The sequence below is a fragment of the Arachis ipaensis genome, chromosome B3 (assembly GCF_059453495.1).
Source record: "Arachis ipaensis isolate K30076 ecotype BB chromosome B3, ASM5945349v1, whole genome shotgun sequence".
Lineage (NCBI taxonomy): Eukaryota > Viridiplantae > Streptophyta > Magnoliopsida > Fabales > Fabaceae > Arachis > Arachis ipaensis.
This window is the reverse complement of record NC_142438.1, coordinates 131,772,898-131,792,703: the sequence shown is the minus strand read 5'-3', so window position 1 is coordinate 131,792,703 and position 19,806 is coordinate 131,772,898. Positions and strand designations below refer to the sequence as shown.

Below are 19,806 nucleotides of genomic sequence, written 5' to 3'. Positions count from 1 at the left end.
GCCATGGGCTCTTCTTTCTCTCCACTTTCTCAACAAAGTAGAAAGCCTTCCAGGGAAGGAAAGAAGAGAAACCCGAACGTTTACGGTAAATTCAATTTGCCGTAACTCCTTCATCCGAGCTCGATCGCCGCACCGTTTGCAGCCACGCGCTCACTGCGTTGAGCTCTACGTTTTCACAAGAACAATTTCATAGGTAACTTGCTATTTCATCTCAACTTCTTCATCCCCAATTTATGGAGAATTAAGTGGAGATGTTGAATTTTTTTTGTTCTTTGATGTTTTAGGATCCAATTAGCTTGAGAAAAACGTTCACTCTTACCTATGTGAAGCTTGGGTAAGGTGAGGATACCATAATTATATTTTAATTTTATTAAATTTGAGCTTTGAGTATTAAATTGGGTATATATGTGTTATAAATGTGTATTAGGTTGTGAATATATAATTGGAGCTTGAAATTGTGAATACCGGAACTTGGAGGAAGATGTGTAGTTGAGGTTTTGGGGCTGTGATTGGTTTTAAATAAATTGCCTTGATCGTTACGTGGGAATCGGCCAATGTATGGTTTAGGTTTCTTGCATTTAATATATAATGTTCTGTGAAAACTTAGGCTAGATGACCATAAGATAAGCTGGAATGCAGGTGTATATTTAATGTTTAGTAATTTGATTATTGAACATGCTTGGTCTGGTTTGGTGATTTGATTATGAAGTAGAGTTTGTTATTAAATGGATTTTGAAGGGATATATGGTTGAATTATTGATTATATGATTATATTTTGGTTTGGTTGAATGGTGATTGATGAAATAATATAGAGCTTGTTGTATTGCTGTGGCATTTTGAGTTGGTGTTGATAGGTTTAGAAGTGAATAGAGTGGAAATCTTGAATGAAAAAGGAGGTTTTGAAGAATTTGCTAAAGTTGGTTTTTGGCCGAACTTCGGCGAGGTATAATTTAGCTTCCAGACCTTCAATTTGTTTTCAACTTGTTTTAAAATGAGAATTGGGCTCGTGATGTTTATGTCATTCGAAGAACGGGTGAAAAATATTTTAAATCGCAGAAGTTATGAGCGTTGGAAGATCATACCTCAAAACTGCCATTTCTTTTGCAATACTGCAACTCTGCTACTGCATCTGCCTTGTTTTTTTAAAAGAATGTGCGCCCACGCGTACGCGTGGAATGAATTTTTGGTGATACGTATGTGACTGGTCCCATGCGTGTGTGTTAGGAGCAAACAAGCATGTCCACGCGTACGCGTGACTGACGCGTACGCATAACAAAGGGACGCGCGCGAGCTGCAGTTTTGCGTTCCCACGCGCACGCGTGAGCCACGCGTATGCGTGGACCCTATTTTAGCAAATATGGTTTTTTAGCATTCTAAACTCTATTTCAAACTTCTAAACCTCCATTTTCATTCCTTTAGTCATAAATAATAGTGTTAAACCTGATAATCAGATGAAGTTAGGAAATGAGGATAACTTGGAGAGGTAGTAAAGCTGAAAAGTGATGAATTGACTATGAAATGTTACGAATGATTATGAATGACACTTGGCTTGATAATCAAATGAATGATCATGTATAATATTTGGTTTGATTGATTAAATAATCTGAGATACGAGTTTTCCTGGGTAAAGTACTGTGGCTTGCCACCACGTGTACCAGGTTGAAAACTTGATACTCTGTTGACCCTACGACGTAAGAGTGACCAGACCCTTATAAATTATCGGGAATGTTAACCCCTATTGAGCAATATTGATTATTTGAGAAAAAGCTATGCATAGACTCTTGCGGATGCACGTCGAGGGACAGTCTAAGGTTTTCGGACTTGTCGGGTTGGCTGGATAACCGAAAGCTGAGCCTCATCAGCCATAGGACAGGCATGCATCATATGCATACTACTTGAATTACTTGTTTGTGCATTAATTGGGTGTGCCTAAATGTACTTGCCATGCTAAATGTATATTTGTTACTTGCAGTATTTGTAATCCTCTTGTGCTTGCCTTTATCTGTTTATTTGTCTGTGAAATGTTGACGGAGATAGAGGTATGGAGGAATGGCAGTATGAGACTTAGATTTAAGGTTAAGTTAAATTAGGCTTAGATACTCTTAAAAAACCACCTCTTATGACTTCTGTGTAATACTTTAAGCTCTATAATTTGAGAGTCGGCGTTCTAGGATTGCCTCTAGCATTCCCAGGACCTTATATATTATGTGTGTGGCACCTTTATCATACTGAGAACCTCCGGTTCTCATTTCATACTATGTTGTTGTTTTACAGATGCAGGTCGAGAGGCATCTCGTTAGGCGTCTGGACACCTGAAGCGAAGTGGTTACTGAGTTATTTTGTTGTACAGTGATGTATATATATGTACTCAGCTTTCTCTCTGCATAACGTACTCTTTTGGTCCTCTTAGAGATTTATGGAGAGACAGGATTTTGTTTACGTACTTTTGGGTTTTGGATGTGTGTGTGGCACTCTATTCCTACTTTTATAATCTTACGTTTAATGGCTATAGCTTCCTTAGCGCGCAAGTTAACTCGTTTCTTGAGCGTTGCGATTTTATTTCGCGATTTTTATTTCCTCTATTCTTCAAGGCTCCTAGTGTATTATAATATTTCTGCTATTACATATACACATTTTATTTTAGAGGTTGTAATACCACACTACCTCTGTTTTACGACTTAAATGTAAAACTCAGTGTGGTAGGGTGTTACAACAATGCCTCCTCCTTTCAGAGATGCAACAATAGTGGATGAATATCTTCAATGGTGACTCAACGAGAAAGAGAAGATGGAGAGGCGATAATGGTTCTCGTGGCGTTTAACCCTTTTACTCTCTTTGACCCTTTTTTTACAGTATTTAACGTTTTAACTTTTTAATATGTAATTGGTAATCAAGTTAATAAAATTGGGGTTTAAGGTTAAGAAATTGGGGATTAGGATTAAGAAAATGGACAATTTAAAAATAATTTGTTAATTAAGCATCTCCGTTTGTTATATATGTTTTTCCATTTGCCACGTCAGGCGTTTTTGTTAACAGAATACGTCTTTCTTGATAGATGGGTACTTCGTGTGCGTTTTTAAATTATTTGAGTTTTTTTGTCAATAACAAAAAGAGTCATTATTGTCCACGTATAGAAAATTCGAAGACAATTTCAGTAGTTAACCTATGTTATGACAAATTATATATTCAAATTTATTTATTTTAGTTTTGAATTGTTTTTAATATTTAATTTTAAATGATTAATCTTGGCTATAATGTTAGTCGAGTCCATAACTTTTCATTTCGATCCAAGGTAGGAATAAATTGATTATATTATATTATATATTTTGAATTTGAATTATTTTATTAGCAGTAAGCAGTGATTTCGTCCACATCGCATCTTGCTTTTGTCTCAACTTTTTAAGCAAATACAGGGGTACTTTCGTCTCTCAAATGGACCCCGCAAAACAAGTCAATTTCATAGATTATCCGTGAATGGAAAAGGGATAAAGTTTATATATACTTATCTTGTTTTTATATGGAACCGACCATTTTATCTCTTACCAATAGAGACCACGGTAGAGAAGAAATATGTGTACGTGTGTATATCCTATTATTGTTTGAGCAAACTTAACGATAAACAGAAATTAAGGACCCGGCTATGGAGAATATCCAACTCCCTTGTCGAGTATCTTATTATTTCTCAACTCCCATAATTACGGTGTGAATTTTCAATTTTTATTAGAATTTGTTTATTAAAATTAATTTTTCAAAATAGTTTTTCAAGATTTATACCAACTATATTTGATAAATTAAAAAGTAGCTTTTAATAAATACACGTTATAAAAAAATATTTGGTAAAATTATTTTTAACATTTAAGATATAAATATAATAAAAATAAACATAAATATTCATTAATATACGACTACTGCATTAGATATTTTAATTTTAAAATTATAAAAAAATTTTGAAAAAAAAATATAAGTAATTTTAAAAATATTTTTAACTTTTCAAAGCTAAAAGCAAAAGGATAAACAAAAATATAATCTTTTTTATTTATAAAAAATATAATTAGATACTTAGATAAATACCTCTCTAGAAACTTTACCAAATCAGATCTATCTATCAAAAAAATTGGATTTTAGTATATATGGGTGTCATTATCAGGCAGTTAACTAACATTCAACTGTATAAATTTACCAGATATTGCATAGAATTAATAAACCTTAAACTTAAGAATATTAGATTAGGAGATCACTACCTCTTTCCCCCTTTTTCTTTTTCCTTTAAATATTTAAAATTTCTAAATTAAAGATGGTCCACACGTCAATCATAATTTTATATATGTAATATGTTATCCTCTCATTCACACACATACATGCATATATCACATCGTTCTTTTATTAGTCAAAAATTAAATATTTAATTCGAAATCTTTACTTATACGCTCAAATTCTAAGTCCATCTCTACCATGAATTAAACCACCACTACAATTAAATTTTCCTATGCAAGTTGAACCATTTTAGTTAAGCTTCTTGATTGTATAGTCATAACAATTAATACTTCTACCCAACTATATATATATACGTTGATGCATCGTGTTTACAATGCCCTCCTTCACAGGGGATTCATATCCACTACTACACTAGCAAGTGGCTTAGACTCAATCTCCTGTCATTAACATTTAATGATTATTACAAATCATATCATATACTATATGATTTTATGGATATGGAATGATAATCTCTCTCCCATTAATTATTAACAAACTTTTAATAAAATGAAGGTTTTCTAAAGGTTTAATTATTCTGTTGATCCTTATAGTTTTGTGAAATTTTTAATTAGGTTTCTATACTTTTTTTCTTTTTAATTGGGTCCCTGCACTAATTTTTTTTTTCAATTAAGTCCCTCTTAGTAGTAACTTACTTAATTTTATAGGGACCCAACTAAAAAAAGAAAGAATTGGTATATGGACCTAAATAAAAGGAAAAAAAAATGTAAGGACTCAATTAAAAAAAAATTTGGTGCAAGGACTTAATTAAAAGAAAAAAAAAGTATAGGGACCTAATTAAAAATTTCGCGAGACTATAGAGACCAACAGGGTAATTAAACTTTTTCTAATTTTTTTTTTTAATTTTTCACGGTATTTCGATCTGATAGATCAAGAACTAATTCAGTTTCGTAAAAATTTTTAAGAGTATATATACTATAAAAACGTTAAATGAATTGAAACTTGAAAGTATAAAAATATTTCTAACCTTAAAAAAAATCTTAAATAAAAAGGGAAGAAAACACCAAATTTATTGATACAAATGTGTAATTTATATAAAAGTAAGTCGTGCATTCCCCTCCTTTTAATAATGTTCTTTCTCATGTATGTAATTTAGCTTAAAAATTGAATTTTAATTTTAAATTCATATAGTAGACTACTTATAAATATTTATAATTAAAATAATTAAAGATACTCTTAAAATGTTTAATCTAACTATTAGATTACGGTTTCTATATAAATAACTTTAACATAACTTTTTCTTAAAATAAACTTTTTTTTAAAGAAAAACTTATCCAAAATTCCAAACAAACATTTCAACATATAAGATTGAAATTCAGATTTATTATTTTATTATAGTTTCGTAAATTATTATAGTTCCAGCGCGCAGCTGTAGTTAGTAACCACTTTTTTATGCGTGCATAAATGTATATATTTGTACGGATATTTCTAGAAATATATGGAAAAATCATTGAAGAAATATTGACGTGGAAATTCTTGCCCCACCGACCACGTCCTAACCATTCTCTCAAACCAAAAATGAAAGTCATCTATGTAGTTTCTGCCAATTAAAATTACTAGCTTGAGTTAGAGTGCACCCAATATAATGTATGCATGCAATTCAATAATAAGGATAGATTTGAATATATATATAATTATAATTTCTGAAAGAATAACATGAGCAGAAATTAAACAAACACAAAAAAATATCGTTTAATGTAATTATAAACATAATTAAAAATAAGAAGAATAATTTTTTACTCCAATAATAGAAAATAATTTTTTGCATTTTTATTTTTGTTCCAGACACAAAACTCAATGTTAAATATATAATTATTTGTATAGTTTCTTCTATCAATATAAATTTTCGGGACAAATAACAGATGAATATTATATTGTAAAGCGTTAAATAATTCAATTAGATACATTCAGTTAAACATATCAATCAATCTAACGGTTTATAATGTAATTTTTATGTAAAAATTTCATCATTAAAATATCCACTTAAAAATTTTTATGATCAAATGATCTAACATTTAAATAATATAATAATATATAGAAAAATAATTAAATTTGTTTATAGTATTATAATAAAAAAATTATAAAATGCTAAATATATTTTTTACATATAGTGGTTATTTTTTTATACACATTACATGTTTGTTTTGTATGTATATTTAAAGTTAGCTCCAACGAACTAAATGTTATAATTAAGGTTAGCTTACCTTCTAGCCATAGATAACGAATCAAGCTTGATAGATGATCCACGTAATATCTCTTATGAAAGCCACATACAATGTCCATTCCCACCAGGTGAAGATCGAGTCACATCCTTGCAAATTAAAGCCCCCATGCTTTCATGCTCCATCAACTTGCATTGTTGGACAGACATTTTCGTGATAGACATATATCATGTATACGAAAAGTATACAAACCACAGAATTGTTGCGGATCATAGTTAATGAAGTTATGATTATGTGTGTGCCTGTGTTTTCTGTCTTCCCTCAATTAATAATAATGTCCATTATGAATGATTACTTTATGAAAAAGTATTAGTAAATAAGCCAACTTTAAATAACTATAATTAATAATCATTAATTTATATTTTTAAAAAAAATAAAATTTAAATAATTATCATTAATTAGTATGGAGTACAATTTAAAAATGTTTGTTGACTTATTATTGATTAAACCTTTATTAATTACTCAGCGAGATTGTTACTTTATTTTATTGCACAAATAATATTAGTGCTATATAATGGGAAAATATTATATTTTGGGTCAATAATATTTAATTAGTAATAGTTTATATACATATTTATAAAAATTTATACACATAAAATACATAATTTATATTTATATTTATATTTATTAAAATTTGTATATATAAATAAATAAAATTTATTTGTTGATTAGTTAATTATTAGTCAAAATTACTAAAATCTACATTTCTCAACACTTTCTGATGTTCATATTCTCTTACACTATACATGCATGGTGTTAAACTGTTAATTGTTAATTTATTGTAGATTTATAATACCGAATTTTCACTCTCGTGATATGAATTCTTTTTATAAGTAGAATAAGTTATTAGAAATACATAGGATCATTCATAGAAGTACATAGTCTAATCATAATAAAAAGAATTTCACTGAAATAAGATAAAACTACACAAATCAACCCCAACAAATTAAAAATAAAAATAACTCTAAAGCCTCAACAAGACTAGACATTCACCACTTTGTATAAAGTACTATAAACTATTGTTTACCTTAGCAGTATCAAAGATTCAAAGTGGAGCATGAGTGAGATGAGAATGAATGATTGTATTACTTAATTAAGAGTTATTGCACTATATTATAGTTCAGAATATTTTTGGTTAATTACTATATATAGATAGAGTAACAGTAACCAACCTGCGGTGAAAGAAAAGGGAAAGACTAACAACCATAAATAACACAAGTAGCCTAACTATACTTTACCCCTTGTCATTTACATCATTACCCTTAATAGTTTAAGCAAGGTTAATTTCCATCACAATAATCATGATGAATTAATTAAGTATAGAAAAATTATTAAATTATCTTTTTCTTTATTTTCTCATTATTTTTTTTCTCTTTCTTAGTTATTATGACAAAATAAAAGATATTAATTCTTAAGTCATTTTTCAAACATTTAAATAAAATATAAACATGACAAAAAATGTCAAGAAACAATGTTAATATTTACAAAAGTATTTAAAAAAATTAACATTTTGATTTTTATTTAAATTATAAATTTAATTTTAATGTATTGATAATATAAAAAATTTTATACGAATATCTAATTAAATTTATATATTTATATATATTTTAAATAATAATTTAAAAGTGAGTTAATTTTAATAATATGATTAATATTTACATACTAAAATTAATTACTATATATTTATGTATAAATATATGTATAATTTAATTTATTTTTAATATATATTTTATATTAATATATATTCTATATTAATAATTAATTTTAATGATTAATTTTAAAATATACTTAATATATTTGTATACAATTAGTAACATGTATGAAATATAACGAAAAATCTTAAGATACAAAATTTTTTAATAAAAAATTATTAAATTTTATTATATTTAATTAATAAATATTAAATAAAATAAATTTAGACTATTTAAACTTTTTTTTGTACTTCTAGAATTACCGAAAATATAAACCTAAGGTGTACAAAAGATTCGGCGACAGTATAAAAAAAAATTAGAAAAGTATATGGTACTAACATATTATCTGTCAATTTTTGCCAATTCTTATTTATAATTGTGTTTCATGAAAGTATGTTCGTGAATGTGTCTAATAATTAATATATTTTAACTACATATATAAAGAAACACATTCAAAAAATATATCTATAAAGATACTTCTATTAAACACAGCTATAAAAAAGATATTTTTATTAGACACATCTACAAACACACTTCTATGAAACATAATTATAAATAAGAGTTGACAGAAAAATTAGCAGATATGCTCTTAGTAACGTAACGAAACCGAAAAAAAATTTATTAGGGCAGTGCCACGGTAGCGGCTACTGCAGTGGCATATAGTCAAAGCAATTAAGGCAACACACGTAAAAAAAATAGGGGCAAAGCCGAGATAGAGACCTGGCATGTTCCAGAATTATATGAAGAAAAAAATAACTACCTACCATTCCCAATTTCCCATATCTATTTTATCTTCTATCCAATTGCTGTGTGCCTACGACCGGGAAGCATCACCATGAACCTCCCAAACACATACATAGATATAGTTATATATTAAATTATTAATATTACATATCTTATCAATTTCACCGTAGTTTCTCTCCTCTTACACTGAAATGTATGTGTAACATCATATCATTGCATTATGTCAACTACTTACTTACGTTTGGTGGAAATTACCATGTAACGGGATCGATGCCTACTCTCATTAAAAATTTTAATTTCATAAAACAATTTAACAAAAAAATAAAATTATGAGTGTCAAAAACTAAGCGCACACATCAACATCAATACAAGAAAGTAGTGTCAAAAAGGTATATATATCCCAGATATATTCAAGACGAGCAAACCGTAAAATATACTTGTATAAAAAGCGTTGTTTTTCTATTATTTTTCAAAAAATATAATAATAATATACGTGTCTTTCTCCATATATATGATGTACCCAGAACCAGTACTCTTGAGAAATAGTCACCATATAAAATCCAACGCTTCAGATTTCACCATCACCTTTTCTGCTCTATAAATAGGTCATCGTTCATTCCAGTTTTCAGTATCTCACACACACTCAATCTTCATAAATTTCAGTTATTAGTTCAACATGGCGTTCCTAATTAGTTCCCTGAAGCTCTTGTTGTTCTCCACGTGGCTCATCTTCACCGCTTTGGGACTCAACCTCTCACTTCCAACCATTACTTACTTCTTCTCCACCCACGTGCCTCTCACGTGGAATCTCTGTCTCACGTACCTCAAGCCACCCTATCTCTTCCTCCTCCTCAACGCCATCATCCTCTCTATCGCCGCCTCCTCCATCTTCCACCACCCTATTCCTCCTCCTTCTCCTACTTACCAACCGCTTCATTTTGCTTACGTCACCAAACCATCCCCACCACTACATCCGCCCTTATCCTTACACCACGATTATCTTCCTGCTCTTGTCGACGTCAAGCCTGTCGTCGTTAACGGCATCACAGCCGCGCCCGAAGAAGAGGAACAATACAAAACGGCGACGGCGGAGTTGACGTGGATACCGGCGCCGGAGACAGAGACGGCGGAGTTGACGTGGAAACCGACGCCGGAGACAGAGACAGCGGAGTTGACGTGGACATCGACACCGAAGACGGCTCCGTCGATGGCGCCGACGATGGATGAGGTGTGGAAGGCGATAACGGAGGAACGATCGAGTGCGATGAGGAAGAGATCGAAGACGATGAAGGAGCGGAAGAAGACTCCGATGGTATGTGGCAGCGACGATAATGAGAAGAGGAGAGAGGCGGAGGAGGTGAGTGATGATGAGTTGAATCGGCGAGTTGAAGCGTTCATAAGGAAGTTCAACGAAAATATGAGGCGGCAGAAGAAACAATCACTGAATCGTTCGCTACGTGAAATTGGAAACACTGATAAACCCTGCCAGTGATCATATGTATGGAACTGTATACTATTTTGTGAGTAATTACAATTTAAAAATATCTTCCAAATTCAACTAATTAAAATTCCTTTTTCAATTTTAGTTCTTCTTTCTTATGCCGTAAAAGGGGGTTGGATTTGGATTAAAGGTTTTGGTTAATATTAGAAATTAAATCAATATTCTTAGTACAAAATTTAAGAATCGATTAACGTGTATATATAATTTCTCGTCAATGATCCATAATAAATAAATGTTATCATTTTGAACTATTATTTTGTCAATAATAATTTATATTTATATTTATAAATATTTATACATGAAATTATAAAAATTTGTACATATAAATTAATATAATTTATCTACTAAAATTTATATATATATAAATTGATAAAAATTAATATTTACACGGAATAAAATTATTAATTATTGTTGAGGACTTGAGGTTAATTATTTGTTAGCAGTAGTCATGCATGATATTTTCTACTTAGCGTGTCTTAACTAAAATAAACATTCTTATTAAGTAATGATTATTTAATGAGTCCTGACAGGCTAAATGAGTTACAAAATGAACATCACTTATCTTAGAAGTTGATGCTAATAAAAAAAAAAATACTAATAATTATATTTTTAATATTTTTTAAATCTCTATTTTACACATGTACAAATATTTCATTGGCTCCCTACACTTTTTCTTATTTAATTTCTGTCCATGGTCCGCGCTTCAACGCTTTTGAATTCATTTTACGTATTCGGGATTATTTATATAAGGAGCAACCATAATAGACCATATATAGAGGTCAGAAGTAACCTTGATTTGTTCCTCATTATATATAGGTAACGAGATAATTTAATTTATATGGTTATCCTAATAAACAACAATTTACTGTATTGACTAACAAATATACAGTATTCGCAGTACTATTTCACACGTTACTAATCATCATATTCAAGCATTCCTTTATTTTACTTTTCTTTTTTCTTTTCTCTCTCCTTTATTATTTCACTAAAATATATAAATGTCCGAATAAAATTCGAGTGTTATTATTTTTCGGGTATATATCATGATCTTAATTAGACTAAACAGATTTGTTTCTTCTAATAATTCAACAGTCAACGTCTACATACTCAACAAAGTAGTTGGGAACAATATATAATAATGGCGGTTGATAAAACTTTTAATCTTTTATTTATTCTATTCTATGAAAGTTACCTTCATTATACAGCATGAATGAATAGGTATTAAGATTTAATTTTTAATAAGTAATATTAATTATTTTGTATTGTAAGATTATTTTTTAAATTTTACTTTTTAAAAGATTTAAAATTTAAGATTAAAATTTAAAATTTAGAATATAAACTTTAGAATAAAAAACAATTTTTAAAAAATTAACTCTCTATTTAAATTCAAAAAACATGTGTTTCCAAAAAATTAAAAGAAAAAGAGACCAATTCTATCATGTCATTGTCTATTATATCTACAAAAATAACTAAAATTTTATCTCAAAAACTCGTAGCAGATACAATAATACTATACGTATAAGCGTTTTTTTAATTAAATTTAATTAAGTTGGTACAATTTTAGCAAGAAATTCTGTGTGTACATTACTTTTTTTTCTTTCTCTACACTTCTTCAATATAAAAATTTTTGTTGAATAATACAAAATTTATTGATATAGTATAAAAATTTATATTTAACACAGAATTTTTATGTTTAGCATATAACTTATCAATATAGCATGAAAAAAATTTCACATACCACAGAAAATTTTATACACAGCATATGTGAATATATTTTGTTGATTTAATGTTTTAGGTATATGATCTTTAAAAAAATTATGTGTTATACATTAAAATTTTTGTATTATACTAAATTTTGTATTACATACTAAAATATCTATTGTGCGTATCTTATTAATTAAGTGTTAATATTTTAGATATATAATCTTTTAAAAATTTGTGTGTTGTGTATTAAAATTTATGTATCATGTATAAAAGTTTATATGATAAGTAGTTTTATAAAACATATATAAAAGAAAAAGAATAATAAATTAAATAAAAACAAAATAAAAAAATGAGAAATACAAAAAAAATAGAAAGAGAAGTTGAGGGAGGAGGCCTGGTTGAACAAAAAAAACATGTGCTGACTTAAAGTAAAATGTTTGATCGTATAGTTTTATTGTAATAAATATATGTGGCATAATCTTTTTGAGTATTTAAAAACTGAGTTAAACAGTAAAAGTGGTGTATTATTAAAATTCAGTTAGTGAATTATTATTAATAATTCCTTAAAGTGTTCCATAGGTGATAAAAGGAAGAAAATTGTCTTTAAAGTTTAAAGTAACTTAGGTTGCGTTTGTTTATAAAAACAGTATATACACTGAGATAGAAATACAGAGATATAAAATTATATTTGATAGAAGAGACATAGATAGAGAATTAGAGATAATGTGTTTAAAAATATTGAATTAATATATTTTGTGTCTATCCTGATAGAAAGGATACGAAAATACTAACAAAAGATAACTCTTATTTTTTATTTTTTTTCATCATTTTTATTAATTTTTTATAATTATATTTTTTATTATTATATTTTTCATTTCAATTTTTTTAAATAAAAAAATAAAAATAAATTAAATTTTTATAATTTATTATAATTTATCATTAAATAAAATAGAAAAACACAAAATTTTGTATCTCTGTTCATCAATATTATATCTTATCCTATTTTAAGTGTCTTATTTTATCTTTATGTCAGAAACAAACGCAGCTTTAGGCATGGTAACCGCGGCGATAGGCATCAATTAAAAAAAAAGGGCGCTCCTTATAACAATTAGTCCGTAGAGGAAACATGCTCAGTTATAGCTTTATCTACTGCATACGTGGCAACGACTATATTGATTCATGTCAACCCATGACAAACGAAAAGAAAAGACAACATTAACGGATAAATCCTAAACTAATAACCGCACCTGTGACTGTATGGTGAAGGATTAATATTGTCATGTTATTTTATTTCAAGGTTCAAGGTGAAACATTTGGAAGGATAAGAGAGGGAAATAAAAGAATAGAGGAGATTGCGACCATATCGATATCTTCATAGGACCCCTCATTCCACAAATTAAATTGCATCAGAAACACTCGTCAATCTGCGGAACTGGGCACATGTTTCAGTTCTAGTAGCTTTCTTTGCAAATTGCAATTGTACATGTCATCTTACTATCTTCTTCCACTACAGGACCCGCATATTAATCACAGGTAGAACTACCGTACCATATGTCTTCACCACAAAATCCTCTCTATCATTTTTTTGAACCGTAATATTATATCATCAATAGATTTTATTGTTTTTAAATGAGTGATTAATAAATAATATTTAAAAATATTAATTAAAAATATGATATTAAATTATTAAATTAAAAATATTATATTATTGGCTAAAAGTACTAGCCAATGTAGTGTGACTTTTTTTTTTATTATTTTCTTAGGTTTCAAAATATATATAGTTTAGGAAAAGTTTCAGGTATGCCAATTACTTTATTGGAAGATTGAAATTCCGATTGTTATGTCCATTAAGATATAAAATAAAAAAATGTTAATGGCTCTGATTGTTTTGAATGAAATTGTGGTAGAGTCTTTAATTTTGTAGTGTTGCAAAGACCTTAACCTGTAGTGCCGTTATACTAACATGAGGGTTTATTAATTACAGGCCATGTGTAGCTTGTCGCAGCTGGAGCTCAATCAGGCTAGTCAACTAATGTGGCGAGCCATTCTAACATATGCAGCCATAGCAGTTTTGGATCTAGGTATAATGGGCTTGTATGTTTTTAATAAAATAGAGTTTTTTTTTTGGATCTTATAAACATTAAAAGTAAAGGAAATAATATTGGAAAATATTGATTAATGATTTGATATTGTAGATAAGTTGGTGAACAAAAAATAAAAAAATTGTAGATAAAAAATTGAATCATAAATTTTTAGCAAAAAAAAATTGTAAATATTTTTATATGGCAATAGCTTATAAAGATAAAAAAGGTATTGACGATGTTATGAACATGCTGCGATTAATACAATAGTAAAAATTTTTAAAAATTTATTAGTTTTGCATAAGATGAAAAAAAATTAATCAAAGTTTATTTATAGACGTATATGGTCTAACTATAGTCATAATTTGATAAAAATTGGTAAAAAATTACTTGTAAGTAAATATACATGATTATGATTATGGATACAATTAATGTTACTTAAGTGAAAAAAAAATTTAAATGTTGAATGACTTTAGATTTGACTCAGATAATGATGAAGTGAAAAAAAAAATATAAGACACTTTTTATATATATTAGAAAAAAATTGAATGAGTGAAGTATTTAAACGTTTATAAACTCGAAATTTTTTTATTTTTATAAATAAAATAAATATGATAATTATTAAAATAAATAATTTAAAAATTATTTATCGTTTTAAATTTTAGGGTCTTATTTCGTTTACTAAACGAGATAGGACACGTCAGCTGTCATGTGGGTATCTCGTTTATACTGTAAACGACATATATGAAATGTTCATCTCGTTTACAGTGTACACGAGATAGATACAAGATGGTTGAATTTGGAAAACTTGAATTATTATGATAATCAAACATTATTAAAATATTAATTAAAAAATTATTAATTTGACAAGCATTATCTCATTTACAGTGTAAACGAGATACCCACGTAGCAGCTGACGTGTCCTATCTCGTTTACAGTGTAAACGAGATACACGCAATGCCATCTCATTTACACTGTAAACGAAATAAGACCCTGGAATTTAAAACGGTAAATAATTTTTAAATTATTTATTTTGGTAATTATCATATTTATTTTATTTAATAGTAGTTTTATAAATTTATAATTTAGAATGGTATTCTATTAATTCCAATATTTTTTTACAGCAGGAACTTAATTACAAAATCTGATAGAATATAGGGAGTCAATCGAAAACAAAAAATATAGGCACCTAATTAAAAATTTAATGAAACTATAAGACTAATAAAATAATTAAACCATGTAAGTTTTAGAATTTAGAGTAAAAAAAACATTGTTTAGAGTTTAGAATATAGATTTTTAATAAGAGGAATTAATTACATATAATATTAGTACATATTATATCTATAATATTATTGACTCATTTATTTATGAAAATGTTATGGTTCATGGTTCAACTATGAGGGTTTATTTTAGGATATAGAATTGGGTTATAAAAGTTTATTTTTTAAAGTTTAAAGAAATATTAGTACATATTATATCTATAATATTATTAATTAAATCACTTTTAAAAAATTTATGGTTGATAGAACAGAATTAAGGATTTACTGTAACACCTCACTACCAGAATGTCACGCTTCCGGCTGTGCCACTCTAATTGCAAGAAATATTACGACTACTTTATATACTTAATATTAAAATAGGAGCCTGTGACTCAATACCGTATTGCTGATTTCTTTGAAAATCGGAAATAAATACTTTATCTTAAAAAAAAAACAAGCAGGCATAGATTCATATACATGACTTCTTACATAATATCTTATAATATAATATATATAAATCATACAACTCCTATCCCTCTTACAAAATTGTAATAACAAAGACAAGGGAAGAAAATCTAATTAATACAACATATAAAACATACACGCAGTTTAACTCTTCTTATTGCTTTCTCATCTGGTTCCTGAAAAGATTAAGCTGTAGGGGGGTGAGAACCTAACCACATGGTCTCACCACGGAGTTTCAAAGTTGTCATAAGAAGATACTTAATAAGAAAACTGTTTTCAAGCTCAGTGATTATCATTGCCTTATGAATCTTTTAAAAACCAACAGATAATCATTCAAAACCTTTTCAAAGAAACAATGGTTAATCTTTCAGAAATTTGAAACCTTTTCTTTTTTATAAGAAAAACCTCAATCAGAAACCAACCACGCAAACAAACAACACAATCATTAATTCAGCACCAAAGTTCATTCTCAAATGTAACACATCAGGACAAACACAGGCAAGACAGACAAGGAAAGCACAAGTAGGTAGCAGCAACAGCAAACAGTTCAAGTAGCAGTTAAGAACAGTTTAGCAATTAGGCAAACCAAAACAAGTTCAAACTCAAGCAAAGCATATAAATGCATATGATGCATGCCTATCCTATGGCTGATGAGGCTCATCTGTCGGTTATCCAGCCAACCCGACAAGTCTGAATTGTCCTTAGACTGTCCCCCGACGTGCATCCCCAAGAGTCTATGCATAGTTTTTTTTCTCAAATAATCAATATTGCTCAATGGGGGTAACATTCCCGGGAATTTATATAGTGCTCGGTCACACTTACGTCGTAGGGTCAACAGAGTATCGAGTTCTCAACCTGGTACACGTGGTGGCAAGCCACGGCACTTAATCCAGGGAACCTCGTATCTCAGATATTTCAAATTCATAAGCCACATAAATAATTCATTCATCATTCATCAATATCTAAGCCATTCTCAGTTTCATCATCATTCATCAATCCATATCTCATTTTCAATTTCCAATTTCATTCAAAATCATATTTCAAAGAAAATCCTCATCATCCTTCTTTCCATTCCGTTCACTAACAATTCCCAATCCAAAACATAACTCTTCCTTTGATAAATAAAGTAATCTTAAACCATGTAATGCTTAAAATTAAACCTTTTTAGAATAATTACTTTAAATAAAACTTCTAATTTTATAAAATTCCGGCAGCATCTCCTCTATAACTCGGACACTGCCACCCTTTTCGGGTCCCATCCAAACATTTCTCATCCATTTCCAAATCTCAAACATTTTTCAAAATTCAACTAGTTCCAAATATCAAATTACTTCCAAATCGAACCAATTCCAATAATAAAACGCCTTATAAAATCAAACCAGCTCAAGTATTAAATAATTTATAACATCAGACCAACTCAAAATCAAACTGCTTTAACTCCAAACTAAGAAAATCACTTTTCATAATAATCAGGTAAATAACTTTTCAAATCCATTTCTTATCAACAACCATACGTCACTCAAGCAATCAAACAACCACATCCACAAGACATACATAATCACATAAATATATTTTTTGCATTAATATCTATTTATAACAACTCTGTAATATAAAATAAATTTTAAAAAAAACCCTACCTCGAATAGTCAAAACCCAAACACAACGTGTCAATTAAACTCCTTTCCCTCAGCCCGAAAACAACGGCGTCAACTCCAACTAAATTCGCAGCGACAACAGCCTTAAAGGCACCAGCCAATAACAGTAACTCCACCCTAAAATATTATCATCGCGTAAAATTCAATAATCTATAATAGGACAGCAACTGAAAGAGTTCGGAGCAAGGATGTGATGGAACATTTTTATAAGGTAGGACAGAATTAATAGAACATTATAACGGCACAAGGTACAACTAAATTAGCCTTACCAGAGAAATATAAGAATGGAACCATAGCAGCTCCGGTGACAACTCCCAATGATCCGCACAGTGGCAGAGAGCTTCGATGGCGACGCAACAGCTAGGTGTTGCATGCGACAACCATAAAACTCAACATGCAAGACCCGAAACTCGACCCTACGCAACCTACATTTCAGAATTTCACCAAATTCTTAATATAGCACATATACACTAGATACCGCTGTAGAGTTCCGCGACCTGGACCTTCGCGAAGGTGACGGCGAAACAGAACGCGACGACGACGATACCGCTGGCGACGGTGGGGACCCAACGAAGCTGGCGGCAACGGGTTTCTTCCACGCTTGCGAGCACAACAGCGGCAATGAAGAGGACGACCCGGAAGCAGTGACAGCGCGATGCCCCTCACGGCGCCTTCCTCCCTCGCACTTCTCTGCTCCGGCGATATGCTAAACGGCGACGATGACGGGACGGTGGCGACCGTGGGCTCCTCGCTGGCGCCGTTCCTCCTCTCTTCTCCCTCGATACCCATTTCTCCCTTCCCTGTCTTTCTTTCTTCAAGCTTCCCCTATTTCTATTCTTTTCCTTTCTTTCTTTTTTTCTTCCCTGCCCCCACTTCGTTCTTCCCTTTCTTTTGTTTCTTCTTTTTTTTTTCTGAAGGCTGATGTATAAGGGGTGAGGGGGTGGCGGTGGTAAATTAGGATTAGGATAGGGTGTTTTAGATAGTTTTAATAAAATTAGGGGTATAGAATATTAATTAAAAACCTAATTTTAGTCTATTAAAATTACTTTGAAAATGTTATTTGATTATTAATTTATTAATTGACTTTTAATAGAATATTTTAATTTAAAATTAAAGATAATATAATTAATTTTCTTTGTTTATAAAATTAAAATATTAAATTTTAGAATCTCTATTATTTAACTAAATTGTATAAAATTCTTATTCTTTTGCTACTGTTAAGCTGTATAATTTAAATATACAAAATTATTCAATAATTATAAAATTAAGTAAAATTTTTAATTTAATTGTCAAAATTTGATTTAATTACTTTTAATAAAATAATTTCTAAAAATAAAGTCTTTAATGAATAAATAAATTAAAATTAACTCATAATAATATTTTTCGAAAATTATGGATCTTACATTTACTGTTAAGAATTTAGGGTATAGATTTTGTTTTATAAAATTTGAGTTAGAAAGTTTAAAGCAATATCAATGATTTTATGATTTACTATGTATGAGTTATGTTACAACATTGCATAATTATTCATTTCTAAATAATTATGGTATAAGATTTTTCAGTTTAGGTATCTAATTTAATCAAGCTCCTTTTGAAAAAATAATTTAAATAATAAATATTTATATGAAAAATAGTTTATAAATAAGTTATTTTGTATTTGATTTTTTAGTTTTAAAAGTGTTTATATTAAAAAAAATGTGATAAAATGCTTTTTATTATGAGAGAAATTTTTTTTTTAAACTTTTCTATAACCACTTAAATAACTTCTTAAAAAGCTACAATTTAGTTTTAAAAATTGTATCAGACATTAATATTACTACTTTTTATAAGTCAAAAACTAAAAAAAAAAAACTTTTAAAACTTTCCAAACGAACCGATAATATTAAAACTTTAGTTAGTATTTAAACGCAGATTTAAGGTTTAACAAAGTCATAATGATTTTAGTTAATTTTGAACTATTCCTTTCCTACTTTATAGAAAGTGCATAATTTATTTTTTTTTATTTTAATTTTTATTGCATAGATTCTGTTGATAGACATTTTTGTTATATTAAATAAATTGATATTATTTATATTTTTTTGAATTATATTATAAATTTAGAGCACATAGTTTATGACAGTTTTACGTTTTTTAAAATTTATATTTAGTTCGAAAACACTTGTGTTACGTTAAAGACATCAATATTAATTTAAGTTTTCTAAAAGTTGTATAT

General features: G+C 28.8%; 1 protein-coding gene across 1 annotated transcript; it reads left to right on the top strand.

The window, feature by feature from the left end:
* The first annotated feature begins 9,517 nt into the window (after positions 1–9,517).
* LOC107631043 (uncharacterized) lies at positions 9,518–10,514 on the top strand. The gene has a single exon (XM_016334361.3). It carries the CDS (start codon positions 9,606–9,608, stop codon positions 10,419–10,421), a length of 816 nt encoding a protein of 271 aa, XP_016189847.1. The 5' UTR covers positions 9,518–9,605; the 3' UTR covers positions 10,422–10,514.
* Positions 10,515–19,806: the final 9,292 nt, after the last annotated feature.